This window comes from Quercus robur, chromosome 2 (assembly GCF_932294415.1).
Source record: "Quercus robur chromosome 2, dhQueRobu3.1, whole genome shotgun sequence".
Lineage (NCBI taxonomy): Eukaryota > Viridiplantae > Streptophyta > Magnoliopsida > Fagales > Fagaceae > Quercus > Quercus robur.
The window spans coordinates 16595794-16608661 of NC_065535.1; the positions used below are offsets into that span (position 1 = coordinate 16595794).

General features: G+C 35.5%; 2 protein-coding genes across 3 annotated transcripts; both read left to right on the forward strand.

The window, feature by feature from the left end:
• The first annotated feature begins 2936 nt into the window (after positions 1–2936).
• On the forward strand, positions 2937–3749 carry LOC126712659 (calvin cycle protein CP12-3, chloroplastic-like). The gene has a single exon (XM_050412081.1). It carries the CDS (start codon positions 3068–3070, stop codon positions 3494–3496), a length of 429 nt encoding a protein of 142 aa, XP_050268038.1. The 5' UTR covers positions 2937–3067; the 3' UTR covers positions 3497–3749.
• Positions 3750–5277: 1528 nt separating this feature from the next.
• LOC126712660 (chlorophyll a-b binding protein 7, chloroplastic) lies at positions 5278–12375 on the forward strand. Of its 2 annotated transcripts, XM_050412082.1 has the most exons (6): positions 5312–5605; positions 5704–5870; positions 8184–8330; positions 9100–9232; positions 10846–10938; positions 11943–12375. In XM_050412082.1, exons 1-6 carry the CDS (start codon positions 5444–5446, stop codon positions 12243–12245), a joined length of 1005 nt encoding a protein of 334 aa, XP_050268039.1. In that variant the 5' UTR covers positions 5312–5443; the 3' UTR covers positions 12246–12375. The 2 variants fall into 2 exon arrangements, with proteins under 2 accessions (XP_050268040.1, XP_050268039.1); XM_050412083.1 differs by lacking the exon at positions 10846–10938 and having other exon boundaries at positions 5278–5605.
• Positions 12376–12868: the final 493 nt, after the last annotated feature.

The window sequence follows — 12868 nt, forward strand, 5'->3', positions numbered from 1 at the left end:
ATTTGTTAGTTTGTACCCTTGCAGGCTTTACCCACTGTACCCATATCGTGGGCTTTGGCCCATTGAAAATTTACTATTTTGATTTTAGATTTCTTGAAATAATCTTTTTTTTTTTTTTTTAGCTTTCTGTAACTCATTTAAAATTTACCGAAAACAGTATCTTTTAATAAACATGGTACAAATAAATTACAAAAAATAAGCAATTTAGAAACTGATACTTAAAGTGGGTCAACAAATAAGATAAATTGTCGAGTTGATGTATTGCGGCACCAAGCTTGTTCGGGATAAATCATATGATTGACTATAATGGACATTCCTTCAAGACACGCTTCAAGTCTAAGGGAAGGGAATGGAAAAGAAATAAATGGAATGTATTTAAGTAAGGGAAATGAATAGAAAATAATGGAATGAAATTAAGTAACCTTGATTGGATGTTTTAAAATAAATGAATGGAAATGAATGAAAATGAATGGAATGTAAGTAATCTTGTTTGGGAGCAACATGGAGGGAATGGAACGGAATCATTTTATGACAATATTATTATTAGACCCCTATCTTAAAATAAAGAGTTAAATATACAAGGATATTTTGGGAGTTTTAGTAAAAAAATCATCAAATCTAATTTCATTCCCTCCAATTCCTCCCAATTTCGAGAGGAATGAAAATTTGAGATTTTAAGAGAATAAAAAAGAATAAGTGTTCCCTCCTACCCATTCTATTCCCTCTTACTTAAACTCCCAAACAAGAAAATAAGCTTTCCATTCCCTCCATTAAAACTCTCAAACAAGGGAATGAGCTTTCTATTCCCTCCATTAAAACTCCAAAACAAGGAAAGGGAAGAATATTCTAAAATGATTATTTTCATTCCTTTCCATTCCATTCCATTCTCTCCTCCCAAGTAAAGCCTTAAGATTTTCAATAGTTAATCTTATTATGCCTTGTGTAATGACCTCAACTATTTCTGTTTCTTCAAATAGGACAACAACGAGTCTGTCTCTCCTTTCAATCTCTCTCATTTCTATTTGAATGAATGACATGTAGCATACTAACCATCCAAATGGGTTGTCTTTGACCCTAAAGAACCAAAATGCCAATCCAAACACTATATTTCTAAGAACTTAGTCAAATCCCCAGCAATCCTAATCTAAACCTGAGTTTTAATTATGTTGTTGATATAACATCAATCATAATTATTGTTATACCAATTTGTTAACATTTAATAAAAGTAGTAGTATCTTTAACATTTTATCAAACCTATTAATTTGTTTGAGTTATAAATTAAATACTATTATGGGGGTAAAAAAAACTAATTATGAAGAACAGTCCTTGAGATCTTGATCAACACAACTAATTTTTAGATAAATTGGATAAAATTCTACCGTGGGAAGATTAGACAGATGATTGAATACAAAGATGGATGAAAATAAACACTTTGATTAAGAGAATCTATTTCTTGAGGTACGGTGTATGAATCAAAGACAAATACAAGTTCTTGCTCCCTCTCCTTCTCTCTCTTACTATTCTTTTATAATTTTATGAACCCCTCTCTTGTTGGCTATTTTCTCATTTTATCCTCTCCTCATGCCCCCTTTACAGCTATGCATTTCTTAGCTTGATCAAAGAGGATACTTGTTCTATCAGACATCCTTCCCACCATTTTATTGATCATGAAGGGAGATTTTTGGGGGGTATCTCTACTGTCCAGACTAGTCATTCATCATTTAATGAAGCTGACATTAGGTAGGAATACTTAATTAATGCGGAGATGGTTGTTACATTGGGTTCTACGTAATCTTCTTCGTTCTCCTTGGGAATGGGGACTGAAGTTGCATCCTCGATAAATCTATTGATATCCTTTTGGTTAGGTTTTTCTCGGATTATCTCAGCAATCGATCTAATTTGATTATCACCTCTCAGGCTTGGGCTCTAGTTTAGTTTTCACCTTTCAGGCTTGGGCTTCTCGATGGTGGGATTTGGGCCGAGTTCTCATTTTGAGGGTGTCTCTTTGGCCTTTCTTCTTCAGCCCAAGTTCACGGGATGGCTACTTTCCAACCCCATAACTATAATTTTGGGATATTTTTCAAATTAAACCTAATAATTTTATACATAACAAATTAAATACTGAATTTTAAATTCGTTTCAACTCAAGAAGCTTTGTGGTTTAGTGGCAGAAAGATAGAAGAGAGGATTTAATTTGAAACAATTTAAAAATTCAAAATTTAATTTACAATTTATAGTTTTTTTTTTTTTTTGATGAACCACAATTTATAGTTTATGAAAATATAGAACCTTCCTAAAATTAAATTAGGATTTATTTATTACAATAATTTTAATAAGAAAGAAAAGGAAACAAACAAGTACAAAATAGTAAGAGCCCGTTTGATATGTATATATAAACAATAATTTTCAATTTTTTTGAAAATAGGTGTGAATATAAAAGTGGATAAAAAATTAAAAATATGGACCTAATTATCCAAACAGTGTGAAGATGTTGAGTAGGAGGATTCTGGATAATGTTGGAAAAGATACATCACAAATTAGAAAGATGGGTTTAACTACGCACATCCAGATCGAGCCCACAAAAATTTTAAATCCTCACCGTTCGCTAGAAAAACTATGGATCGTGGAAGGTACAGGAAGCAATTTAATTATTGAAAAAGTGAACCATAAATAGTGGTGGACCAGGGTCCAATCCATATTCCACAAATACCCCAATTGATACGAAGTTTCTCCTCTCCAATAAAAAAAATCACCACATAGTACTAGAGGGGGAGGGTATTTACGTAATTCCATTACCAATGGATGGAGACAAGTCAACAGACAAGAAACCACCACACACAAGGTAAAGTAACTCATGGTGGTTAAGCTCACCAAACAAAACAGTAACCCTGGTTAGAGATCAGAGACTCACAACACAACAAATTCTAGAAAACAAACAAACAAATATAAAATAGAAAAAGCACGAAGAAAACGAGAGAGAGATCACGGAGAGAGAGAGACACTTTTTTTTAAAAGTTAAAACTATTGTTCACGCGTCCATTGTAGAGATCGAACGAAGACCACCAAGATGGCGTGTTTAGTGGCAGGGACAGGGGTCGTAGGTTGTTGTCCTCGCACAGTACGAGGAGGAGGAGGAGGCTCGTCGTTGTCGCCGAGATCGGAGGCTTTGTCGTTTTCGAAGGTATCAGTACTGGTACGGATGGGTGAGGCTAAAAAGGGTTTGACGGTGAAGGCGATGGCGGTGGCGCCGAAATTCATAGGGACGCAGAGGAAAGAGCAGCAGCTGGCGGAGATGATAGAGAAGAAGGTGATAGAAGCGAAGGAGGTGTGCGGCGAGGACGGGAGATCGGACGAGTGCAAAGTGGCGTGGGACGAAGTGGAAGAGATTAGCCAAGCCAAAGCCGATCTGAGGCTCAGGTTGGAGAAACAAGATCCTCTCGAGTTCTTTTGCCAGGACAATCCTGAGACTGATGAGTGCAGACTCTACGAAGACTGATCACTACTTTTCCATGATTTTGGGGGTTGTCTTTGTCCTATTAAGTCCTTTTCCTTTTTTTTCTTTGCTTTTGTGTATATGCTTAGTTGCATCTATCTATGTGTTTTTTTTTTTTTGTGCTGAATAGTTGCATCTATCTATGTTGTGCTTGGTTGCTGCCCCGGCATAATATTTGGGAATGGTGGACCTTGATAACCTTTGAAATCAATCACAAAGTTTCGATAAAATTAATGTAAAATCTTGGTACTCTCTATTTGCTATCTTTAGTTAAAAGTGGCATTATTTTATGTTAAAAAGAACTTATTTACAAAAAAAAAAAAACCTTATTTAATTACTCCCTCCGTCTCACTTTGTTTGTCCTCTATTCTATTTTGAGATGTCCCAAAATATTGTCCTGTTTCTAAAAATAAAAGTCATTAATTTACTAATGTTCCTATTATACCCCTATTAATTTACTAATTCAATTTTTTGATAAATTTATTTAAGGGTAGTTTTGGAAACTTGTACATTTTTAAAAGATAGACAAGAAAATAAGTGATGTTCCCTTAAAAAGTTTGACTTTTCAAACAGGACAAACAAAGTGGGACGGAGGGAGTATGTTTTCTTAAACTTAACTAAAGGTTCTTCAATTCAATTTGTCAATTGAGTCCTCTGCTTTTCCAATTGGTACCCGTACCACTCTCAGGAGTAAGGACATGATTCAGGAACACCTGAATGTGTAACTTATCAATAAAAAATAAAGAGGTTCCTCAATTCAACCATATGATTTATGTATAGTACAGCCATTATTGAGGGCTATCAAGATTCCCACCCCAAATTTTGTTTCTTTTATGTCACAATACTTATCCTCACGAGTGAAAACTATCGCTCCCCTTTTTCCACACCACTTAACACTAAAAAGCATTAGGTAAGTTATAAAACATTTAGTTAATATCTTTTTTGCAATGATTTAGTTAATATCTTGTCGTTTTAATAGTATCAAGAGATAATTTTGGACCTAACCCTAACTTTACATATGGAAGTTGTCTTTGTGAGACCCACGCGTGTGTGAGTGAAAGATGTTTTATGAAATTGTCTCATGAAATAGTTTCTCCAAAGATATCTCGAAAATTTCATGAATTGATAATATAGTAGATTGAAGGTAATGTCTCCAAGTCTTTCATCATATCCTAGATCAATGAATCCATCACCCACATACCTCCTAAGGGTTGAAGACTACTTTAATTATAATGGTAAGTGATATGCACAATAATAATCATCTTCCATTAATCATGGATGAATAATTACAATATTAATGAGCATTAATAACCCTTAAATAACCAACAAAGAGACCATCGGGCCTTGTAGCCTAGTGATACCTAGTTCCTTTTGTAACCGTTAGCACGGGGTTCTATCCCTGCAATAAACAATTATCCACAAAAAAAAAAAAAAAAAAAAAAAAATGTTAAGAAGTCAGTGAAGAGACATTAATCACATTATGTCTTTAATGACCCTAAATGATGAATCTAATTGACGATTTTGCGTTTTATTAATAAGTATACATTATGGATGTATTTTAGCACTATAAAAAGTGCTTTAAGAACTTTAAAGATTTCTTAGCAAAAATTTGTCAAACGACAATTTAGCTGAAGAGCTTTTCAAAGGGTCCTTAAACCTAATAAAAATAACTTTAATATTAGGTTAAAGAAAGAATTAAAAAACTTTATATTATAAAAATCCAAAAGTCTTTTTGTATTGATTTCCAAACTCCCTCTAATCTGAAACAGACTGGTGGGTGGGAATGCGAAAGATCAAGAAAGCCCAGTGAAAAAAAGTTGTCTCTGTGTGCTTTTTTTTTTTTTTTTTTTTTTTTTTTTTTTTTTTACAGTGCAAAATAAATTTGCAACGACTAAAAAACCAAAAGGATGAAGAAGCACCTCCAGTCCACGCAAATCGCAGACAAGCCCCATGGCTCTGTTTCAACCTTGTTCAATAATTTCATCTTCTTCTTCCTCTTTCTTTCAAGGCTCTCATCCCAATCTCCGCTCGAAGTTCTTCGTCCCAAAACATCAAACCCATCTCATCCCCAACCCCAAGTCTCGTTCACTCTGCACAGCTTCATGGCAAGAGGTCCGTCTCGTCCGTACTTTTTTTTTTCTCGGAGGGTTTTCATGTTATTCTGTCTTTCTATTTTACTTGGGTTTCTTCTTTTTGTGATTTGGATGAAGCTTGCGGGAGTTCTAATATTCTCGGCGATTCCTTTCACTGCTGTGAAAGCCATAGCTAATAGCCCACTTGGAGAGTCACTTCAAAGAAGAATGGAGGAGAGGAAGAAGTTTGCTGTTCGAAATTCCTCCAAGTTTAAGACCTTGTCTGAGAAAGCAAGAAAAGAGAGGTAATTCCGGGTAAGCGATTATACACTGTAAAAGCACTCGTTGACAAAAATGGTTCCTGTTTAGTTATATATTGATAATTTAATAAAATAAACGAAAAGAGAAAACCAAAAGGTTTTGAAAGTTGTTTACAACATGAAATTCAAAGAAAGCTAGTTGTGGGGTTGTTGATGCAAATTAGAGTGAGAGAACATGTTTTCCACGGTACCTCCACGCTATAAATATACTAATTCTGCATGAGTAAAGTTGTAGTCTTTCTTAAAAGAGAGAGAGGAAATAGGAGAAGAAGGAACATGGTTCGGCCTTACGGCTTGCGCTTCACATTGAAAAGCTCTTAGCGGTGATATCTTTACTATATTGAAGTGTGTTACTGTTACAACTTACAATGAAGTCAATGTAGGAATCTATAGGAACAAATTAGGCTTAGTATGGTAACCTTACACAGCCACACAGTAACCCATGGTATGCTACAAAACAATAGTCTAACATCCCCTCAAATCTCAAGTTGGAAGCCTAGTGAAAACATGAGTTTGGAAGGAAAATCTTCAATGCCCATCCAATGAATTAGGACCCACCAAAAACCCTTGAAAACTATCATTATTGAGGAGGAAGAAGCCCATGAAGTGCATGATTTGAAAAACCTAGAAGAGCTCTGGCACAAGAGTACAACTGTGTGTATCCAATGATTTAGGACCCACCAAAAACCCTTGAAAGCTATCACTATCGAAGAGGAAGAAGCCTGTGAAGTGCATGATTTGAAAAACCGGGAAGAGCTCTGGCACAAGAGTACAACTGTGTGCATCTTCAACATTTGTATTGTGTAGCAAGGACTATGGAAGTCAGATACTAGATTAGGAGCATTCGCAGGAAGAAAATAGCACATGAGGGTTCTAAGCACATGTGAGATGTGGAAGGTGTGTTTAGAGTAGGAAGTGCATGATTGGGACTAAGACGATGCGCAAGGGTGTCTGTGATGCTGAAACAATGATTTTGAGAGGACCTGAATGCAAATATAAGGAGTCTAGGTATAGATGAGATCCCCATAATATCTTGGGTGTGGGCTCTTATGCAACGGAAGAAGTGACAATGAAGGTTGATGAGGAACAAAGATTGTGGTTCTGATACCACGTTGAGAGAGAGAGAAAACCACAGTAGACATAGATTAGATTTAGTATGGTAATCCTAATACCATGGCAGCCCATGGTATTACAAAACCACAGTAGTACATGTTATTCTACAAAACCATGATCTACATATTGTAGTAATATCCTAATTTGTTCTAACCAACTAGTAAGAAATCTAGTCATTCTATTATGAATGCATCCTAATTTATTTTATCAATCTTTGCATTTACACTTGTTGAAGCGAGAGTTTATGCAATCGTAAAATTTCTGTTAAATGCTCTATAATTTCATTGGTTCCCCAGGAAACCTTTCAATTTAGTCCATGATTTGGTTATTTGGTTTGTGTCATCGTAAAATTACGGCTGAATGCTCTTCAAAGCATTGTTAAATCTTGTTCTTTTTTCCCCTGAAAGTTTTGGACTGTGAGGCTTTGGACTTTCGGCTTTTATTAGATTTTTGTGGTGAGTTTCAGAGACTCATGTTTTTGTATCATCCTGTTTTCTTATTAGTGAATTAAGTTTAATGTGTTTTTCTTCAACTTCATTTGCCCAGTTATGGGATTTTTTAGCACTTTCTATGGTTACCACTTACAATCAATTGGACTGATACATTAAATGTGTCATTCATTGACATGGTCAGGTTGATGTTCTTAAATAAGGCAAATAAACTAGCACTTTATGTTGTCTTAGTAGCCTGGCAACCTTTTTTCCTTTGAAAAATTGAATTATTTTCTGTGAAAATTAGTAAAGCCATACCCGCTGTACTATAAGCAAGAAGCACTAGGTTGGTATACCTACAATTACCAATGAAAGATTTTCACGTCATGCAGTTCAGATATTCTGATTCTTTTTTATGAATTTAGTGATATAGAACAATTTTATCTACCATATTCAAAAACAAGTAGGGCTGTAGAAAATTTTTATTGAAAAAAAAAAAATGTAGGTGTGGTGAAAAATTTCTGCCATTAGTTTTGTCGGTTTAATAGCTTAAGTGCTTAACACTAATCTGCTACATGCAATGATGCAATACTGCAAATGATCTGTGAATAGATCATATTAGTGTTATAAGAGGGTGGCAGATATGCAAGTACCTGAAGACATTACATATTCAAATATGTATCTACATGGTCAGAGTTACTGTTGATTGTACTTATCATGAGTTATATGTTAACTTTCTTCTCTGATGTTATAGCATGTGGTATGGAGAAGAGCGCCCTCGCTGGCTCGGTCCACTTTCATATGACTATCCTAAATATTTAACTGGTGAACTACCTGGGGATTACGGCTTTGATGTTGCAGGTCTGGGCAAGGATCCTGTGGCTTTCCAGAAATATTTTAAGTACGTTATGATTTTCACTTTTGACCATTGCTGCCTCAATAATGCCTGTTTAGTAATAACCTAATCCTTTGAATTGTTATTTCCATAGTTGATATAGCACTACAATTCCCTCTGAAGTGTTGGTATTTGATTCAAAATGTCAAAGTTTTCTTGATGTTCCCTTATTATATTAATTTGGATGCAAAATATCAAAGTTTTGTGCATTGGGATAAGATAACAACAACAACAACAACAATAACAACCAAGCCTTAGTCCTAACATTTGTGGGGTTGGCTATGGATCTTCAATAGACAAGTCAGGGTTAGCCACAATAGAGCAAGGTGTGAGGTCATGGGTTCAAGACTTATTATGCGCGTGTCTAATGACCAATTCAAAAAGTTGTAATGTAGTCATTAACTATCCAACTACTCAGGCATGTGCAAAATGACAGAGTTTTGAACTTTGGACTCAGATTAGGGGGTGATGAGTTGTGTAGTCAGACAAAGACTCTGCTGTGTTGTGAACATTAGCTATCGAACTATTTGACTATCGTCATAAATTTATGCTATGACTCTGAGTAAATGTTTTCCCGACACTCTTGCACTTTACATGACAACTCTATGAAAATACAACGATTATTTATTCCAATTTGGTTTACTTTGCTTACTATGAATGTCAGTCAAATATGGCTTCCATTGCGTTAAGAATGTCAACTATGGGTTGCATAGTCAACAAAGTTTGTTGAGTCTTATGTTTAATTTTCCAAATGATTAGTTTAATCTGTATACAGCTTTGAGATACTGCATGCACGTTGGGCTATGCTTGCATCACTTGGTGTTCTGGTTCCAGAAGTATTAGACATATTAGGAGCCTTTCACTTTGTTGAGCCTGTCTGGTGGCGAGTTGGCTATTCAAAGCTTCAGGTAATTTTCTGCCTGAGTGTATGTATCATCATCCGGGGATATGTTCCTATTTGTTCACTTTCTTCATAGTAATTTATGTGCTATATTGTCCATTAGTTTGCACATTCAACTTTGAAGTAGATACTCTTTGACTATGGCCTTTTCATCTGCTTAAAGAGATCACGGCTTGTCTTATGGGTTCACATCTCAATCTATGGCTAATGAGCATCTCTCTGATGATCTGATTGCTCATTGGATTGAAATTACGGATATTTTACAGCCATATAACAAGATCAGTTGGGGCGATTTCTAGAAGGGGGAGGGGTTGTGGTTTTACTGTTTTGGAAAGTAATTTTTACTGGTTCCTGATATATAGTTAGTTATTAGTGCTCGGACAATAATATATAAGTTATCAGCTTGTTGGTTTCTGTTATTTTTAACTAGATAGGTAATCAAGTTAGTGCTCTGATACAGTTCACACAATGTTTTATGACTTGTGAATGCTGTTTGTATAGAATTTTTAGGGAAAATTCAAAGTTTATTAATGAATAGGACTGCTAGGATCAATCAACATGTCTGCATACTGTCCGAGACTCTAAGGTAATATCTAGGTAGGGCCTATATATTATGTATAGCTTGATGTGAGTACTATTTAGGTGTACAGTAAACATGATGGTGATATAAAAGATGATTGTCTAACTAGGGACCAGATTTTGGACAATATTATTTAACAGAAACAGTTTGGACTAAATTTGGAAACCGAGAACTTATTTAATTTTCCTAATTTTAACCCAAGTTGACATCAAACAAAAATTTGAGAATTAAAAGACGTAAAGATGAAGAATTAGAGAATTGGATATGAACATATTAAGGAAACAGATTTCTTCTGCAAGGCATGTTTTTAAAGCTTTACTTCCAGATTTGGACTACTCAGTCCTACTAAACCTTAAGAAATATAGCATTGAAGCTAGAATAGCAAATATTTGAACTCTGATGCAGTATGGGGCTGTTGGGCTCTTGCTATGTTCTATGTGATCTAAGAGTTCTGTTTATGAGTTGCAAATTTATAGTGTGGATCTCTTCAATGGAAACTAAGGTCATAAATGTTGTTTGTGGAATTATTTGGAAACACATTAATATATTTCCATGATGAGTGAGAATTGAGAAATATTTTGAAATCATGCTTCTTACTAAATTACACTTCTAACTTTAAAATGAATAATAAATTACACTTCTACATCATCCTTTCTCCAAATTAGGCAAAATTGAAGATTACTAAAATGTCTGGATTTTAAAAATAAAAATTTGACTGAAACTGATTTGCCATCCTTCTTCTTATCAATATTTTTAATGCAGCATAATAACTATTCAGCCGGGAAAAAAAGTTCTTTCTGAGAACTAGCCACATGGTAGTTGATCTATTCAACTGCTTAAGCATGGTCTGCCCTTCTTGCTTGAGCAAACTTTTGGACTTCACTCGGATTTTTTCTCATCTATTTGTGTTATTGACCTTTTGAGCTCACCCTCACTATAATCATAAGTTGATTCTACACTTCTGTGAATGTAATCTTAATAAGCAATGATAACGAGAGGCATTAATGATTTCTTTTTCTTCACTTCTTCAATTTCACCAGGGAGATACTCTCGACTACCTCGGCATCCCAGGACTCCACTTAGCTGGAGGCCAAGGAGTGATTGTCATTGCTATTTGCCAAGCACTCCTGATGGTAACAACTGTATTTTGCATTCTTTTTCTTTCTGTATTCTCATAAGACTATCACCAATTTTATGCTCCCATAATCATACATTCTACTTCGTGGCTTTGTGCCCATGTAAGGAGTGCAATTATCAATTTTAGAGGTGAAATTTAGTTCATGATGGATTGTCTGAGATGGGGCTTCTTCCAAAGCTTCAGGCTGCTTGTTCATGAGCCTTATTCTTCATTTCTTTCCATGCGAATTGTCACTAAAGCAGAAACTGAAAGTGTACCTGGGACAAAGTCCCAGGTAGATGGTTTGAAGAGATGGAGAGCCAATAACTGTATTTTGCATTCTTTTTCTTTCTGTAATCTCATATGACTATCACCATTCATATCCTTCCACAATCATGCATTCTACTTTGTGGCTTTGTGCCAATGTAAGGAGTTCAATTAACAAATTTAGAGGTGAAATTGTTGTTCGTGATGGATTGTCTGAGATGGGGCTTCTTCCAAAGCTTCAGGCTGCTTGTTCATGAGCCTTATTCTTCATTTCTTTCCATGCGAATTGTCACTAAAGCAGAAACTGAAAGTGTACCTGGGACTTTCCCAGGTAGATGGTTTGAAGAGATGGAGAGCCAATAACTGTATTTTGCATTCTTTTTCTTTCTGTAATCTCATATGACTATCACCAATCATATCCTTCCACAATCATGCATTCTACTTTGTGGCTTTGTGCCAATGTAAGGAGTTCAATTAACAAATTTAGAGGTGAAATTGTTGTTCGTGATGGATTGTCTGAGATGGGGCTTCCTCCAAAGCCTCAGGCTGCTTGTTCACGAGCCTTTTTCTTCATTAATTTCTGTGCAAATTGTAACTAAAGCAGAAACTGAAAATGTACTTGAAGAGATGGAGAGCCAATAAGTCTGTTCCAAACTGAATTATTAAAGTTTAACAAATAATGTTCTTTATTGACACTATAATAGTTTCTAAAGATGGGTATCTATTTCTTTGTTGGGTATTTTTCATATATAGGTTGGACCAGAATATGCAAGATTTTGTGGGATTGAGGCGTTGGAGCCTCTTGGCATTTACTTGCCAGGTGATATCAATTATCCAGGAGGAGCACTTTTTGATCCCTTGAACCTATCACGTGATCCTGTAGCTTTTGAGGAGCTGAAGGTGAAAGAAATAAAAAATGGGCGCTTAGCTATGGTTGCTTGGTTAGGCTTTTACACACAAGCAGCTTTGACTGGTAAGGGTCCTGTACAGAACCTTCTTGAGCACGTCTCAGATCCCGTCCATAATAACCTGCTTACCATTCTCAAATCCATGTAAAGACATTCTTTTGATTCTACATGCATACAACTCCAAAAGCTTTGTTCCATCAAGTTCCAAGGTCATGTATATTAAACAGTTAGTTTTTCCCAGTTCACAAAACTATATTCGAGTCCTGCAATTTGATCTAGATGGATTCAAAGTAGTACTATTTCTTTTGCTTATGCAATGTTAGTGACACACTCAAACAGATCAACCCACAATCTCATAAGTCATACTATCATCAAGGATGGAATGGCATTTGACTATAATCCACTGGTACACAAAGTAGTACTATGCCAAAGGAGTCGAAGGCTAGGTTGTTCCAGGGGTGATCACTTGTCAGTCGAGCTTGGGTTGGGGATCAAATCATCACTCAATTCAAGCCTTTTAGGTGGAGAACTCTCCCACACATTGCCAACTGGAAAATCAGACAAAGCCATCCGCACTCCACATTCAAGTGTAGGTATTCAAGTATGCCCTCAAATATAAATTAATCCCAAAAAGAAAGGGTATAAATTTTCCTTTGTTTTCCAAGAACCAAATTGAAATAGATTGCAAAAAAGTGAATGAAATCAAATTAAACCCATACAGCCAGTCACACAAAAAAAACTCAATGACTAGAGTTGTAATGATATCAATAG

Bases quoted from the DNA above. Each gene is read 5' to 3' on its own strand.
- LOC126712659 (XM_050412081.1), top strand. From the start codon at position 3,068: ATGGCGTGTTTAGTGGCAGGGACAGGGGTCGTAGGTTGTTGTCCTCGC.
- LOC126712660 (XM_050412082.1), top strand. From the start codon at position 5,444: ATGGCTCTGTTTCAACCTTGTTCAATAATTTCATCTTCTTCTTCCTCT. The intron at 5,606-5,703 runs GTCCGTCTCGTC...ATTTGGATGAAG, and splicing joins GCACAGCTTCATGGCAAGAG to CTTGCGGGAGTTCTAATATT. The intron at 9,233-10,845 runs GTAATTTTCTGC...CAATTTCACCAG, and splicing joins TTGGCTATTCAAAGCTTCAG to GGAGATACTCTCGACTACCT.